The 17,891-nt window shown below is 40.7% G+C and overlaps 1 protein-coding gene across 1 annotated transcript in view; it reads right to left on the bottom strand.

The window, feature by feature from the left end:
• The window catches only part of MFSD4A (major facilitator superfamily domain containing 4A), a 62,708-nt gene extending 52,949 nt beyond the window's left edge, over positions 1 to 9,759 (bottom strand). The window contains exon 1 of the mRNA XM_074308960.1: positions 9,332 to 9,759. Within this exon, the coding sequence (XP_074165061.1) occupies positions 9,332 to 9,561 (230 nt within the window). The 5' untranslated portion in view covers positions 9,562 to 9,759. The remainder of the gene's footprint in view (positions 1 to 9,331) is intronic.
• Between the last annotated feature and the right edge of the window lie 8,132 nt (positions 9,760 to 17,891).

Here is a 17,891-nt window from a genome sequence, read left to right as displayed (position 1 = left end):
GTTCTCCAGCTCTTTTGCAGGGAAAGTTTCTAGAATTACTGCTAATATTCTGGAGTTGAGTTTTCTTACAGAAGAGAAGATCCCAAGGAGATGATGAAAAAGAGGAATATTTCTGCCACTGAGAAAATCCTGCTATTTGTACACTGTTTCAAAGTCCAGTTCTTTTTGTACAGCAAAATAACTGTTTGAACATGTATACATATATTGTATTTAATTTATACTTTAACATATTTAACATGTATTGGTCAACTGCCATCTGGTGGAAGGGGTGGAGGGAAGGAGGAGAAAAGTTGGAACAAAAGGTTTTGCAATTGTCAATGCTGAAAAATTATCTATGCATAAATTTTTTGTAAAAATTAATTAATTTAAATTAAAAAAAAAAAAAAGAAAATCCTGTCTTTCCCTTTATTCTTAACCTGCTTTCCCCTCCTCCAATCTAGATGGAGAAGGGGCTGATTGATTTTAACAGACTAGTCTGGAAGTTCTTCCTGAGGTATAACTTAAACACTTCAGCACTAGTTGGAACCTCTATAAAGGCCCCCTGTACAACATCCCTACCTGAACTGCAAGTATCGTCATGGGAGCCAGAGTTCACTCTTTCCCTCTTCCCTTCTTACCTAACAAGTCTTTCTGTCTCCAATTTATGATAACCTCCACACCGGAGACCTGTGAAGGCTGATGGTCCTCATGTGGCCTATAAAACTCCCCTCTGTGGCCAGAACCAGACTAAAATGTAATTAGGAAATGTTTAATAAAATAAATAAAAATATGATAAAACAAAGATGATTTTAATTTGAGGTTTTCTAGGTCAAAATCCACCCCCACCTCACCATGTGGGATCCGTTTCTATTTGCGTTTGACACCATTGTTCTAACCCCTTTGCCAAGTAATCTGCCTTATGTACTGCTGTGCTTATATAACTCCCTTACTCAAAAATCTTCAGGGGCTACCTATTGCCTCCAGTAGAAAGTACAAAGTCAGATGAATAGAATTATCAAATATCAAGGGACCTCAGTAGTCATAGTCTGTTTGGCATTTGAAAACAGATTCCTCTGCAATACAGTATTAGATAAGTATCCATCCAGCCCTGGTTTAAAGACTTTTGGTGATAGGGTACTCACTATTCCATGAGGAAATCCATTCCACTTTATATATAGCTCTAATTGTTCAGAAGTTTTCCTTAAATTCATCTCTGTTATTTCCCCAAAGCTCCATATTCTTGCCTCTGTGGCTCAACTAGTTAGGCAGTCAGCTAATAAGAATTCATACTAAATATGTATCCAGTTGTGCTAAGCACAAAGAAAGGTAAAGGGAGTCAAATAGAGGAGACGAAATGCAAACAACTGTTTAGCAACAAGATAAGAAGAGATTACACTGGAGATAATCAACTGAGGAAAGGCGCTAGCATTAAAGGGAATTGGGAATGGCTTCATGTAGAAAGTAAGATTTTAAATAGGACTTGAAGGAAGTCAAGAGGCAGAGAATCCCAGGCATGGGGAAGGACCAGGGAAAATGTTGGGGGTCTGGAGGCAGGGTTTTGGTTGAAGAACAGCAAAGAGGCTAGAGTTACTAGATCATAAGGAACATAGGGTGTAGTTGGGGGTAAAAAGATTTCTGAGATAGGAGCCGAGTCAGATTATAAAGGGATTTGAGTGTCACAGAATTTTATATTTGAACCGGGGAATATTACAGAGTCATTGGAGTTTACTGAGGGTAGGGTAAGAGTGGGAGGAGGGTGAAATTGTCAGATCCATATTTAAGGAAGATCAAGTTGAATAGAAGATGGAATGGACTGGGGAGTGAGTCTAAGCAACAGGCTATTGTAATAGTCCAGGGCTAAGGTGACAAGAGCCTGCAGACTGATGGCAGTATCGTGGGAGTAAAGGGACATAGACTATATACAAAAGGTGTTAGGAAGGTAGAAATGGGTAGAAACAATAAGTCTTAGCAACTGATTTGGGCTATGGGTATGACAGAGAGTAGAGTCCAGGATGATACCTGGGTTGGAGCCAGGTATCTTTGAAAGCAACACTAAAGTTTCTTTGGGGGAAGGATAATGAGTTGTTTTGGATGTACTGAGTTTAAGATGTCTATGAGACAACCCAATTCAAGATGTCCAACAGGAAGGCTGGAGATGTAAGATTTAAGTGCGGGAAAGGGGTTAGGGTTAGATAAGGAGACCTGAGAATCATCAGCATAGAGATAATCATAGAATCCATGGGAGCTGATGAGAACACCAAGTGAAAAAGGAGGCAGAGCCCCATCGGGGACAACCATTGTTACTGGACAGGACTGGGAAGAAAATCCAGCAAAGAAAATTTGGAAGGATAAATCATGAAAATCTAGAAAGAAGAGAATATTAATGAGAAAAGACTGATTGATAGGGTCAAAGATTTATAGAAAGTATGAATAGGACAAAACAAGGAAGATGTGAACATTGAGAAAAGGGCATTAGATTTGGCAGGAAAACGGCTCATTGCTTCTTTCATAATTATAGCTTCCCTCCCTCATCTTCTCTTTCCCAAACTAAGCACTTCAGCCCATCATGAGCCATTAAGCCTTGATTATAAATCAAGGTACCAATGGCTAAAAGACAAAATGAACTAAGTTTTATCATCAGGACCTTATTTTCTGACAAAGAGACAATATATCTATAATCTGAATACAACATAATTATAGAAGAGGCCCACTGAGACCCAATGAAATTAGGAAAAGCTAGGAAAAACTCCATGTGGAAAAAGGTGGTACTTATTGAGCTGAATTTTGAGGAAAACTAGAATTTCCAAGAGACTGAGGTGACCAAAGAGGGTTTTCCAAGCATGAGAGACATTCTGGGTTCTGTGTCCTGAACATGAAGAAGGCTATTGGGGTTGGATCACAGGGTGAATGAAGGGGAATAATGTGTAAGAAACCTAGAAAGGTAGGAAAAGGATAGATTGACAATGTCCATAGGAGTTTTTTGTTTGATACTAAATGTGAAAGGGAACTACAATAGTTTATCAAGGAAGGAGAGGGACATGATCAGACTTAATTTTTAGGAAAACCAATTCTGTTGCAGTGTGAAGGATGCAGGGGAATGAAGAGAGAGGCTTGAGGCAAGAGGAACCAAATAGAAGTCTACTACTTGTATTAAGGGGATGGTTGTGTGAATTTATCAATCAATAAATTTTTATTATGCACTATTGTGTGCTAAGTGCTGGAGATACAAAGAGGCAAAATCTAGTCCTTGCCTTCATGGGGTTGAGCGGAAGGGACAGATGTGAGAAATGTTATAAAGGCAGAAACAAAATTTAGTGACTGGATATATGGGGTGGGTGAGAATGTCACTGAGGTTTTGCACCTGGGTGACAAACAGGAAGAGGGAAATCTAGAAGAGCAGTGAATTTTGGTGTAAAGACAATGAGCTCTTTTAGATGTCTAGAAGTTTTAGGTGCCTGTGGAGTATCCAGTTGGAAACATACAAATAAGCAGTTGGTGACATGGGACTGAAGTACAGGAGAAAAGAGAGTTGTAGTTATGGATCTGAGAGGTCTTCTTCATGTGGTATTCAAGGCCCTTATGTATCCCAGTCCCCCTTCTCTGGCAGTTCTCAATGTTCTTCCAAAAGGAACACAATATTCTGGATGTGATCTGGACAGAATGCAGTGGAATGATCACCTCCTTAATCCTAGACATTGCCTCTCAAGGCAGTCCACCTTAGCTTTCTAGCCATAGAGAGAGACAGTGCATGTAGTAGATAGGCCACTGAACTTGGGTGCAGGAAGTTTGAGTGCTGTTGTTCTTTTCAAGTGGGTCTGACTCTTCATGAAACCATTTGAGGCTTCACTGGCAGATAATGGGATGTTTTGCTATTCCCTTCTCCAGCTCATTTTACAGATGAAGAAACTGAGACAAACAGTGTTAAATGATTTGCCCAGGATCACACAGCTAGCGTATGAGGTCAAATTTGAACTCAGGTTCTCCTAACTTTGTGCCTGACACTATGCACTGCGATATCTAGGCAGGAAAAGCTGGGAACAAATCTCACTCCTATCCTTAATAAACTGTATGACTCTGAATAAAGCATTTAACCTTTCTAAATTTCCCCTCAATTTGGATCTACCTCAGTTTTGCAAAATACAGAAGTTGGACTCAATGGCCTTGAAAATCCTTTACAATATTTTATCTATGATCCATGCATATTAGAGTTACACTCCACTTACTTCCCAGGTCTTTCTTCCCGCCAAGAAGAATTGCTGTCTTGCTAATTTTGTATATGGGAAATTGATTTTTTAAAATCTCAAAAAGTTTTTGAGAGGAAAGTTGACTCTTTAAGGATGGAGTGTAGAAGAACGTAATACAGAGAAGAAAGTGCTTTATTCCCATATTCAGAATCCCCTTCAATTTGGGGCCAACTTTCCTAGACTTCTTTCCTACTATTTCCCTTCACAAATTTCCAATCTCTCTCATTCCAATCAAATTGCACTCTTCTCACTTAGGTTCTCATCTATTCTTTGGTCTTTGCCTGAATTTCTCTTTTGCACTTCTCTCTCACACATGTATCATAGTGGTTGGTACATTTGCCCTTGCCTTTAGAGTGTAAGTTCCTTGAGAACAAGGCCTGAGTCCATTTATCTTTGTCATCCAGCCCCTGGCCCAACGTCTTGTATCTATAAGTGGGTCGAATTATAATGAATGAGGAGAGTGGTGTAGACATATTGGAAGAAGCTAGGAAAAAAAACTTTAAAGAATCTGCATCTTGATTTCTCACTCTAGACACACTTATCTCTTCTTCTGGATCTGTCTCTGTTGATCTCTCTGTTTCTGTCTTTCTGTCTCTCTCTGTCTCTCCTCTTTCTTTCTCCATCTCTTCTCTGTCTCTGTCTCTTTATCTCTCTCTCTCTCTATCTCTCTTTGTCTATCTCTGTCTCTGTCTCTCCCTCTCCTTTCTTCTGTCTCTGTCTCTGTCTATCTCTGTCTCTTTTCTCTCTGTCTCTCTGTCTCTGTCTGTCTGTCTCTCTCTCTCTCTCTCACACACACACACATACACACACACACACACACACACACACACACACACACACACACAGAGTTCTTTTTTCTATTCCCATCTTAGAGAATCAGGGGCCTCAGCTAGGCCAGGCCACTGGGTGAATGCACCCAGTACTCAGGCAGAGGCCCAGGAACAGAAGTCCTCCAGAGCAGCACAGTGGAAATCATGTTAAATATGGAGCCAGAGGACTTTCTTCAAATCCCAATCTGAGACTACAACCTTGTGTGACAAATATCTATGACTGACAAATATCTGTGACTCTGAGTCTCACTTTCCTCACCCCTATGATGAGGCATTTGGAAGAAATGATCTTTAAGGGATCTTCTAGTTCTCCATTTATTATCCTGTCTATCCTATTATCCAACTAACCTCTACACCTCCAGAGACCTAGTTCTCAGAGATCTGTTAATTCCCTTTCCAGAGATATTGGCATTCCAAAGAGACACTTTTCAAGACCTAATAGCCTTTCTCACCAAAAGAATGACGTTCTGATAGTGACCTTTTAGGTACTGTGACATTTGGTGGACAAGTCTTTTTTTTTCCTTTTTTTTTTTGATTAAGGAATGGGAGATAACTACTGGACACTAATAGTCTAGAGGGCCTCTCCATCTAAGCAGTGCTGAGAGCTTTGTCCCTTTATCTCAGCTGGGGGCCTGTTTGTTTTTCAGGTAACCAAGGGCAAGCGCTCATTCTCACATTTAGACTTGGGGTGGTTGGGAAGAGGTCCAGAATATAAACCCTTCACTATTGCTGGGGATCCAGGGGGCCTCAGTTCCTAGCAGGAAGCCCTGAAGCCACACATAATTTCCTTTCCAGCATGGGTCAGAGCTCTGGCCCTGTGTGTGTGTGTGTGTGTGTGTGTGTGTGTGTGTGTGTGTGTGTGTATGTTTAGTAAGCACCTTGCTCTATGCAAAATAAGAGTAGACATTTATTTCTATAGTATGTGAAATTATTTTTTCCCAGCTGCCTCATTTGGTTTTTGTGGTCACTCTGAGGTAGGGATAAGAAGTATTATTAATTCTATTTTTCAGATAAGGGAAACTGAGACTTTTGCAACTTGAGTGACTTGCCCATTTTTAATAAAGCTCTTAGGTAGCTGAAGGAAAATTTGTACTCAGGGCTTTTGGGTTCCCAAACTAATACTCTATTATAGAACACTGCCTCTACTGATATCTACCCCAGCCCCCAACTTTAATTTGATTATATCTGGACACATGTGAGGCAGCTGAGCAGTTCAGTAGACAGTTGGGGCTGGAATCAGGAAGACTTTGAATTCAAATGCCATCTCAGACATTTAGTGTGTGAACCTGAGCAAGTCACTTAACCTCTTAATCTCCTAGAGAAGTAAATAGCAAACTATTGCAGTATCTTTGGGAAGAAAATTCCATAGAGAATATGGTCCCTAGGGTCATGAAGAGTTGGACATGACTGAGCAACAACAAACAACAACATATATCCACACATACATACACATTCATATATCTACATCTATGTATATAGATAGATATAAAAGTATATGTGCATAGACGGAAGGGTAACAACAGCATATCCTAGATTCCTATTCAATCAAGGACAGACATATAGACTCACCTCTGTGTCCTCCTCCATCAACAAAAATATCTACTCTGATAGTTCAGTGAAATTGGGGGTATTACTCACATTCCTCCACTCCCTCTCTGGGAAAAAGTCACCCCATGTCCTGTACTGCCCTTGTTTTCTTTGGGAGAGAACTAAATTTATTACTTCCTTCATAGACTAGTTCATTGAACAGAGAATTAGATGGATTACAGAATTTCAGTCATAAATTGGGATTAAAAAAATCCAGATAAAATACTACCATCTCATCCCTAAACTTTCTGTGTCATGTGGAATAAATCACTCAATATTTCTTAGTCTTAATGTCATAAAGGTATCAAAAGGGAAAATTTTTATCCATCAACACTCTTCTCCCCACTCCTTCACTCCCATATCATCAGCAGATCATTTGGAGAATAATATGTTATGCAGAGGAGGCGGCTGGGAGATGCAGTGGATAGAGTGCCAGGCCTGGGGTCAAGAAGATTCATTTTCCTGAGTTCAAATCAGGTCTCAGATACTTACTAGCTGTGTGACCTTGGGCAAGTCACCTAACTATTTACTTCACTACTAAACTGTCAACATATTATAGGGAAAAGCACTGAAACTTAAGTTAGAGACCAACAAGCAGGTTGGAGATGTTCTGTCCTTGAGTTCCTTTCTAGCTTTGACATTCTGCTCAATCATTCAGGGATGTTCCTGAGTGGGTTCCAAGGAGGTTTGGGTAGCATACTGAGGTGGGTAGCAAAAGAAGAAAGATGATCCCTTTGTCTTAAAGTGATGATATCAGAAGGGGGAGCAGAACCCTGGCATCTAGGACAGAGAATCCCAGTATCATCTGATTCAGCACATGGCAAACTATTCCCTACCTCCATGGACCAAGAGGCAGGAAACCAACATTTTGGATTCAGAGTTTTTTTTTCCCCCCACTAAGTTCTTATGTGACCTTGGACAAGTCCTTTTAAACATTCCTGGTTCCTTTCAAAGTCATATGTTCCCTCTGGGTCTCTGGGCTGTCATGTGAAAAAATTAGGAGATTGATCTAGATAATTTATTTTTCTTTTAAGTAAAATTATGATAACTTTTGGTTTTACATCACCTTAATTTCCAAATACATCCCTTCCCCCATTCTCCTATTCAAGAGAGTCATTCATTATACTAATTGATTGGAAAGATTTAAAAAAGAAAGAAAGGAGGTGACAAAATTAATCAACATCACAGAGCAATGGAAAGAAAAAGGAAGTTGAAAGACTTGGGACCTGAGTTCAAATCCCAACTCTGACACTACCTGTGTGAGCCAGGTGAATCACTTTACCTCTTTATATGCCTTTTTTTTTTTTCCAATTGTAAAGTGAAGGAGTAGAATTCGGTAATTCCTTAAAGTCCCTTTTAACTCTCAGTTTTTGATTCTGTGACCCTAAGCCTTTACAGGGTTTTTGTGAAGAAAGATCTGAAGGTATAAGCATAATTCTGCAGACATAGACAATGCCAATCCACTTCCCAATTGGGCAGAGGGAAGAAAGTTTCTCAGGGCCAAGGTCGACTGTTATAATTAAATAATACTTTTTGCTTGTTTGTTTTTATTCCTTCTATTTACATTGCAATCGTCTGAATGATGTCTGGGGGTCTTTCTGTTAGTAGGATTCTATACAGCCCCCAACCACCAACCCAGACCATGTGTATATAGGAAGGAAAGAAGGGTTTTCTATTTCCTAAATGCCCCAGGCCCCAGGCAAAACTCAGGCTTTCTGAAGAGGAACGATCGAAATAAAAGTTCTGGCAGTACCTGGGAAAGGTAAGAGAAAGTGCTACAATTTATCACAGCAGAGCTTTTTCCTTTAAGGAGACTTGCTTTCATGCCTTGGGGCTGTCTGGAGGAAGGGTGCAAGCCGGCACCTCCCTTGCACCTGCCCCTCAGCCCACACTCTCACTTTTGCCAGCTTCCAATGCACAGAACTATAGGATCTTACAGTCCCAAGATAGTTCAACCCCCTCCTTTTACGGTCTCCTTACAATTCACCTCTGGAAGCAGGTAGGTAGTTATAAAAACCTAGATCCATCCGTAGAGAAGGGGAGGGTAGCGATGGTGACCTCATTCAGATCCCCCCTTCTATTCTCTATACCGAAAGCCCCATCCCCACCACCACCACTTCCATCTTCCCCTACCTCCCTCTCAGGTGAGGATGGGAGGGTGGAGAACTGGTTTTAACCACCTTCTAGTGAGGTCAAGAAAATAAATAATCCAGAAGTCACCTTGGGACCTGCCAATATTTCAAGAGGAAAGGGGGGGGGGGAATCAACAAACCCCGGGGATAGTGGAGATAGGAGAGAGAGCCATGGAGGCTAGAAACAACTGGACCAGTTGGAGGGGAGAAGCAGCAGAAGTGTCGGAAGACAGTCAAGAGATGAGAGGAAAGGAGATGGGGGAGGAAAACAGTCAAGGGAACCACAGAATGTTAGCTCTGAAATGGGCCTTAGAAAATCGAGTCTAATCCCTCATTTAGAACAAAAAGTATCCGAGAGGCGAAGGGATTTGCTTAAGGTAGCAGTCGGGAAGGCGAGAATTGGAACCGAGGTTCCGATTTCCAGCCCAGAGCTCTTTTTCTCCGAGCTTAAGAAGCAGCGGAGGGGAGGAGAGAAAATAAATAGATGGGGAGAGGAAGATTCGGGGAGGAGGGAAGGGGAGGGTGAGAGAGGGAGGGAGAAGGAGGGCCGACCACTCACGTCTTCTTGAAGATGCCCCCCAGAGCACTGCCCAGCAGGAGACAGAACTGCTGCGAGAAAAAAACCCAGGAGATCTGGGGCAGCGAGCTGTGAGTCTGGCAGCGCAGGTCCGACACCGTGGGCCCCAGGAAGCCGATGCAGAGGCCGAAGCTGAAGAAGACGCTCCAGTAGGTGAGCGTGGGCTGCAGGTTACGGCGGAACAAGCCCGAGATGTGGCCGTGGCAGCCCATGGCACCGCTCCCTCGATCCCCCGCCTGCCCCGGCCGGCCCGACTCCCAGGGCTGCCTGCTAAGAGCGCCGAGCGCCTGGGGGGAGGAGCCGGGGTAGCCCAGGGGGCCGGAGCTCGCCCCGCCCACGGGTCCCGTAGGGCCTGGGGCGGGGAGGAGGTGGGGGCTAGACTGCGGGTGGCGTGGGGACTCTAGCTCGGGCTGTCCCTAACCCCGCATCCTGTCCCCGCTCCTTCCTGGTGCGGGCGGGAGTCCCGCCCCGCTCCCTCCCAGGAACCACGGACTAACAGAATGTCACAACTAGAAAGGACCTTAGAGGTCCTCATTTTACAGATGGGGAAATTGAGGCCCAGAGACGTGAACTAACTTGCCTAACGTTAATGACGGAGCGCGAACTAGAGTCCAAATTCTCCGTGTTATCTATCTCTCCGAATGTTTTACTTGTCCTTGGACCTATCGTAGAGTGTAAGCTTCTTGAGGGCAGGGGCTGTTTCCTTCTTGCCTCGCTGGGCCAGCGGCTTTGCGTATGGGGGGCGCAAAACAAGAGTTTGGTGAATCGAGTTGAAGTGAATTCGGGTTGCCTCTTAATGTAGCTCGGGGGTTGAGAGGGTCCTTAGGTGCCAGACCGTTGCTGAGGAAACTGAGGTCCAAACCGATGGGAGGGAGCTGGGGATTTGTCGTCCTAGCAGGAACCGAGACCCAGCCTCCAACTATCCGAAGCATCTTAGGTCGCTCCCTAGTCTCGCGGGGCTGCTCGGCGAGTTCGAGGGAACTGCAGCTAGCTTTAGGCTCTCTAGAGCCAGAACGCCTAGAACGGCCCCTCCCCGAGCTTCCTGGGGTCCGAAAAGAGACTGAAGGCCCCTGGTCCCTTTTCCCACACTCGGAGAGTGGAAAGGGGTGCTGGGGAGAGGAGAAAGAACAAGGATTTAAGGTTCATTCCTCCCTCTTTCCCGTTCCCATCCTCTAGAGTGGAAAGCTGGGTCAAATCACTAGGAAAGAGAGCACTGGGTGGGAAAGAATCCACTTTTCCAAAAAGAAGGAGCCTTGCTAAGGTTTTGAGTAAAATTAAATAAACAAATGGATAACTAGATAAATAAATAAATTGAGTAAAAGAAAGAACCAGGTACTTGGAGTTGGAAGTACTGGATTGTCATTTTGGCTTTAATATTTACTAACTTTGTGACCTTGAAAGCTTCCCTTAACTTCCTTGAAGCCTCAGTTTCTCCATCTTTAAAATGAGGATAATAATGCCTTCTCTAACTCCCTTACACAAATGATTACGAAAATTCAACTTATTTAAGAGGGGGAGGGAGTCAATTACATCCCATTTAAAAGTAGCTTAGAGTAACAACAGCAGTTTGAATTTTTGTTGAGATTTCCTGTGTTAGGATCTATGCAAAGGACAGCCTCTTAGAGGTCAGCCAACTCCCCTTTCCCTGACATGGAAATGGAAAAGTAGACAGGTCAAAGATCAAGGCCAAAGTCACACAGGTAGTTATTAGCAGCCCCAGGACCTGAACCCAGGGTCTCCTGACTTTTAACTCAAGGTGCTGGTTCTATCCTTATAGCACTTCTGGCTTTTCCAAGGGTACAGCAACTCATGCAGAACACCGTGATCATCATTACTGGTTAAGGATGTGATTGCACATGAGTCTCTACAGACAAAGCCAGATGGGCAGATGAAGTATCTGACCTTGGACCACAGAATTTAGGATGCTCACATATGGAAACCTCATGCAGTTTTACATAAATGTATAAATGTATACTTCAATTCATCCTTCACTCAGCTGTAAAATTGACCTTCCTGAAGTACAAGTCTCAACTCTTCTCCCTTCCTTTCTCCCCCCAGTTCGATCAACTCCAGAGGCTTGCTCACAAGATCATATATAAAATCCTCTGTCATTCAAAGCCCTCAATACCTTGACCCTTTGCTACTTTCATCTCTTTACACCTTATACTCCATCATCTATGTTGTGGGGCAGTGACCCTGGCTTCTGTAAACTCCATCTCTAGGCTCTGGGCATTTTTATTGGCTGTCCCCCAGGCCTGGGATATTCTCCCTACTCATCCCTGCCGGAATTTCCCTGGCCTCCTTTCAGTGTCATCTAAAATCCCATATGCAATAAACTTTCCCCCAACCCCCTTCATGCTAATGACTTCTTTTTTTTTTTTTTTGATTCTCTGCAATATATCTTATACATATTTTTGTATATCTTTGTTTCCCACCATTAGACTGTTTTTGAGATCAAGAACTCCCTTCCTTTTTTTAATCTGTCTTTGTATCCCCAGAGTTTAGCATATTTCCTGGCAAAGGGTAGGAGCTTAATAAATGTTTATTGACTGAAATACCATAAGAAAGGAAAGGCAAGTATTTTCATTTTGTTGTTGTTGTTGTTTGCTTGCATTTTGTTTTCTTTCTCATTTCCCTCCTTTTTGTTCTGATTTTTCTTGTGCAGCATGATAATTGCGGAAATATGTATAGAAGAATTGAACAGGTTTAATATATATATATGTATATATATGTATATATATATGTATATATATATGTATATATATATATGTATATATATTGGGCTACTTGCCATTAGGAGAAAGGGTGAAGGGAAGGGAGAGAGAAAAAAAATTGGATTACAAGGTTTTGCAAAGGTGAATGTTGAAAATTATCTATGCATATATTTTGAAAGTAAAAAACTTTTTAAAAAAGGAAAAGCAGTGAGCTGTAGGACTCAGAGCTTGCCTTGAGGTCAGATTTAGTCTCTGATATTTAATAGTTTATGTTGACCATGGGCAAGTCAGTTAGAATCTCAGCGATCCTGGGCAATAATCTGAGACTGTAAATTATGGAGAGGTGACTGGGTTGAATCTGTGGGCAGAGGTGGGTAATGGGAATGGGGGACTTTCCACTCTGATATTTTCCTACTTGAAATTCTAAGTCTAGCCTACTTCTATGAGAAGCATGGAGAAAGAACAGTTCCTATAGGTATAGTTGTATTTGCCAGCACTGCTGATCGACTGCTCAGGTGCCCAGTGCCAACTCCTTCATGCCCTTTCTCCCCTGCCTCCAATAATTCCTTGGCACACCAGGAGATGGTGGTGGTAGAAGAAAGAAATCATGACAATAGAGACCAAGATGGAACTGTAGGTGACCAGTTACTCCAGCATATGTGAAATTTGCTGAATTAAATAGAATTAATTTGCCTGGGCTTTGGTGGGAATGGTGTAAATTAATTCCATTGATTTCTAGGAGAACCTTGGGTAACTTTAATTCCTACAGATTCTTTCATTTAAGGTCAATAGATTCATAGAATCAAGTACTGGAAGGGACTTTAGAAACCACCTGGTCCAAATTTTGCAATACAGGAAACAGACTCAGAGAAGTTGTGACGAGTGCAGGGTCACACAACCAGTAAATGGAAAAGGCAGGATTCTAGCTCAGTGCTATTTCCATATCACATTGTTGTGGTTTATTAAAATCATTCCAGAATTCATTTCTGTCTGTAATTATCATTGGGACACTAGCAAGGGATGCAAATAATTCTTTTCCATTTTATGGGGATATGGGTGATAGAGATTGAATCTCCTCATCCAGAGATTTGGTGACTTAGTAGTAAAGCTGCAAACTAAGCTTTTCTCTGCTCCTCAGGGTGTATGATTTCCACAGAAGGAATGAGCAAAACTAAATGGAACAGGCTCTTGGAGCCTTACAAAGATCAAAATAGTCTCTGCTCTTGGGGAGTTTATAGTTTAGGAGGAAATAAAACATGGACAGATGGATACAGTGGCTGGGAGGAGAAGGGAATGGATAGAAATCATGCTGAGAGCTTGTGTTGCATGGCCTCTACCTGGAAAAACTTCTTGGAGGAGGCAGGATTTGTGTCATGCTGGAAAGTAAAAACTGGATGGATAGAGGTCTTGGTTTTAGGCCACGGAGTATCTGAGTAGGATAGTGAGGGTTGGAAATTCAAGCTGGTTCTCCTATCTTCCACAAAAGCTTAGTGACCAAACTCTGCCATTTAAATGTATCATTATCTTATTCTATATCTCCATATATCCTACATCTGTTCATTATATCCATCATACCATTCTATTATAACATATCACATAGGTATTAGACCTGTGACTTTATTGGTATAGGTAATTCTCTGGAGAGGAAACTCCCTCTGTCAATGTAGGTCAGTAAGTTCTTAATTAATTTTTTATTTTTAGCTTTTTATTTTGAAAATATATGCATAGTTTTCAACATTCACCCTTGCAAAACCTTGTGTTCCAAATTTTTTCTCCTTTCTTTCCCCACTCCCTCCCTTAGACAGCATATAGTCCAATATAGGTTAAACACAAATTTTTCTATAAATATTTCCACATTTAACATGCTGAATAAGAAAAGGAAAGAAAATTAAAGCAAGCAAACAACAACAAAAAAGATGAAAATACTACATTTTGATCCACACTCAGTCCCCATAATCCTCTCTCTGGCAGCATTTAGCTCTCTTCATCACAAGTCCATTGGAGCTAGCCTGAATCATCTCATTGTCAAAAAGAGCCACTTCCATTCAGAATCCAATTCAGATAATCTTGCTATTGCTGTGTACAATGATCTCTTAGTTCTGTTCATTTCACTTAACATTGGTTCATGTATGTTTCCCCAAGCCTCTCTTGAAATCATCCTCCTGATTGTTTCTTACAGAATAATAATATTCCATAACATTCATATACTTTAACTTATTCAGCCATTCTCCAACTTTTGGGCACCCACTCGGTTTCCACTTTTTTGACATTACACAGCGTATTTAATCGATCAATGTTGAGGGTATTCTGACTGCTCCATTGATTAGCTGTTCCCAGGCTTCTCTCCCTTTCTTCAGGCATCCCTATTCTCTGAGATACATCAATATTTAAATTAAGCCAGTTAGTAAGCTTACAATGGCGTCTACGTGTTCAAATGAAAGGAAGAGTCAGTCAGTCCATGAGACAAACTTTATTGTCTTTTTTAAAGAAATCTCCACATAACTTTCAGCAATCGGCACCCTGATCAGCCAACAGCCATCCACACTGAGGCAAGACCTTCTATCAGAAAAAAAAAAAGATAATCTGAAGGCTCAGATGATGATTATGTATATGCCAACAGAGCATAAGTTCTGGTAGATCTTCCCAGGTAGAAGTCTTTGAGTATGGACATAATGCCAGGGACTTCTTTTACAATGCAAACATTTCTCAGGTGTTATAGAGCAGATTTATAATCTTTGCTTCTACTGAGGTTGGTGGATCTCTTGAGATCATATGTTCTTAGCTGCAGCTGTTTTTAAGTCACATTTCAGTCATATCTGACTGACCTTATTTGGTGCTTTCTTGGCAAAGGTACTGGAGTGATTTGCCATTTCCTTTTCAACTCATTTTACAGATGACGATATTTAGGCAAACAAGGTTATGTTACTTGCCAGGGTCACACATATCTGAGTCTAGATTCGAACTCATGAAGATGAGTCTTCCTGATTTCAGACCTGGCACTCTATCCATTGCACTATTTTGCTGACCTCTAAGCTTCAGTATGGCTAAGCCAATTTGATATCCCAAACTGTTTGGCACTAATCCATGGAACCCTCAGGAATGGACGGATAGCACCATTAATTAATTAAGGAGGGTTGAATTGGCCCAGATCAGGAATGGAGCAGATCAAACTGGATCAATACTGAGATCATCACTGTGCTTACAATTTGGTTGAGATAGAAAGGCCCAATCTCAAAAATAAAATAAAACAAAAGAAATAAAAGATACAAATGTTCTCTACCTCCTACCTTCAGTGCATGCGGCAGTGCCGGGTCATTAGTGCCTCCATAAAAATTAGTTTAGACAATATTTTCTAACTTGAGAATTAGGGACTGAGAGCCTATCTTGATGGTGGGGACATTGCAAAGTAGGAGACTCCAGAGCTTTTGGGAAGGGGACCTTGTGATGGGCGGGGGGCAGGGAACTGACAGATTTGATCCCATGGCTTTTCTGAGAACTGGTCTTTGGGGGTGGTACAGGTGCTCTGGGGGCTATAGGCTTTCTTGAAGTTGACTCCAGGTAGAAGTGAAGAAAAAAGTTAACCACATGAGGCCAGCAGAAGGCAATCTACATCCTGCAGACACCCTGAAGGGGAATGAGTGTGGATAAGGGGAAGTACACATGGGCTATAGTTAGCCTTCTTCTCTATACAGAATGTAGCTGTGTGCTACAGTGCTAGAATTGGAACTGGATTTTGAATCAGAAGTCCCGTGTCATATTCTTGCCTTGTAACTTAACATCGCTGAGGGTCAGTTTCCTCATTTGTTAAATAGGAATAAAAATACTTGCACCCACTTCTGAAGTTACTGTGAGGTCCAAATGAGGCAAGAGTGTAAATGGCTTAATAGACTGTCATGTTATATACAATTTTGAGCTCTTTTTTGTTAAGAAGCTGGTAGATGGAAATAGAGCTCTGGTCCTAGAGCAGGTTGATCTGTGTTCAAATGTAGCATCAGACACTGACGGCAAGACTCTGGGCAAATCATTTAATCTATGTCTTCCTCAGTTTCCTCATCTGTAAGATGGAGATGATAATAGCTCCTATTTCCTAGGGTTGTTGTGAGGACCAAATGATTTACAAATCTTAAAGTGGTTTGTAAATGCTAGTTATTAAAATTAAGCAATGGGAAATACTTAATGGAAATGTACCTAGGGATGTGTGTGTGATAGAATCTGAGTTCAAATTGTGGCTTTTACTTCCTCCTCTGGAAAACAAGCAAAATCAACTTTAAGGTTATGAAGATAAAGTAAGATCTGTGTTTTATAAAACTTTTAATTGCTCTGTAAAACTCAAAGCCCTGTAAGTGGAAGAGTGTGAACATGAATAAAAGAAGAATCACCTTTTATCTTTTGTAGATAGAGGCAGCTGGGTGGTACACTGGATAGAGTGTTAGCTAGCGTTAGGAGGACCTGAATTTACTTCCTCATTTTAAAAATGAGGATAATAAGAGCACTTGGCTTACAGATTTGTAAGAATCAAATGAAATAATTGAATGCACTTTGAATGTTTTTAAAAATTATGTAAATTCTAGCTATTATTATTGGGGAATACTTCAAGATAATGTATAGTTAGAAAGGGAGGTGAAGGGCCCATGTAGTGATACTGAGGAGTAAAAACAGTAGGGATAGTTTGAGCACTATCCTGGTACTCAAAAAATATTGAAAATACCTCTAGGAGTGTCTGCAGCATGTTGGGTACATGAACAAGCATTGCTAGGGACAAGAAGTCAAGGAAAGTTGACATGCATCCATTCAGAGTATAGTTAGGTTGATATACAAAGTAATTGTGTAAATCTACTTTATACATTGTTGTATAATTACACTGAAATTAGGGATACATTGTAGTATTAAAGGTTACCGTTACTATAGTGTGTATGTACAGTTGTACACTTGTGTGTTGATGTTGGGTGTGAGAAGGATGTTAGAGGGTAAAAAGATCCAATCACTAATGACATAAAAGAGAAGATGCTTTAACATTGTTATTGTTGTTATTATGCATCTCATTTTTCTCATCTTTTTTTTTTGACATAGATTGAGATAGAAATGATCAAAGAGCAATACTTGTCATATTACTATTATTCTTTTATATTTAATTATCTTTAGACTATTGAACAGGTAAACAAGTTAATGCTTTTTATATTTGATTTAAAATATTGAGATATAAACTCATCATTTAGGTTCACTGAAAGCATCTGTGGGACCCCAGTAGTAAATAAGGCTCTGCTGAGAATGATAATGTACTTCATCATATTCCTTCATGGTTTTTATCTTCTCTGATAGGTCTCTATATTTTGAAAGCTTTTCATTCCATGTAGCTTGGAAATTTTGAATATTGGCAAGATTACATCTATTTAAAAAAATATTTCCAGATTAGAGAGGGTGATTAATGGAATAGATTATAGCCTATAGAAGCAAACAATATGGCACCATAGTGTTTAATAAACCCAAGGATCTTCGTTACTGAGGTAAAAACTCATGATTTGACAAAAACTATTTGGAGAATTGAAAAGTAGTTTGACCAAAATTTAGTATGGAATAGAATCTCATACAATATGACAAGATACATTCTAAATGTATACATATCTTAAATATAAAAAGTGACATTAAAGGCAAATTAAATGAGCAAAGAAAGAATTACTTCTTAGGTCTATGAATAGGAAAAGATTTGATGACTAAATAAGAAAGGATCACAGAAGATAAAATAATCAATTTGGGTTATATAGAATTTAAAAGTTTTTTATATAAAATATCCACTGTTAAAATGAGAATAGAAATAGTTAACTGGGAAA

Source organism: Sminthopsis crassicaudata, chromosome 4, assembly GCF_048593235.1.
Source record: "Sminthopsis crassicaudata isolate SCR6 chromosome 4, ASM4859323v1, whole genome shotgun sequence".
NCBI lineage: Eukaryota > Metazoa > Chordata > Mammalia > Dasyuromorphia > Dasyuridae > Sminthopsis > Sminthopsis crassicaudata.
This window is presented reverse-complemented; position numbering and strand designations above follow the sequence as displayed.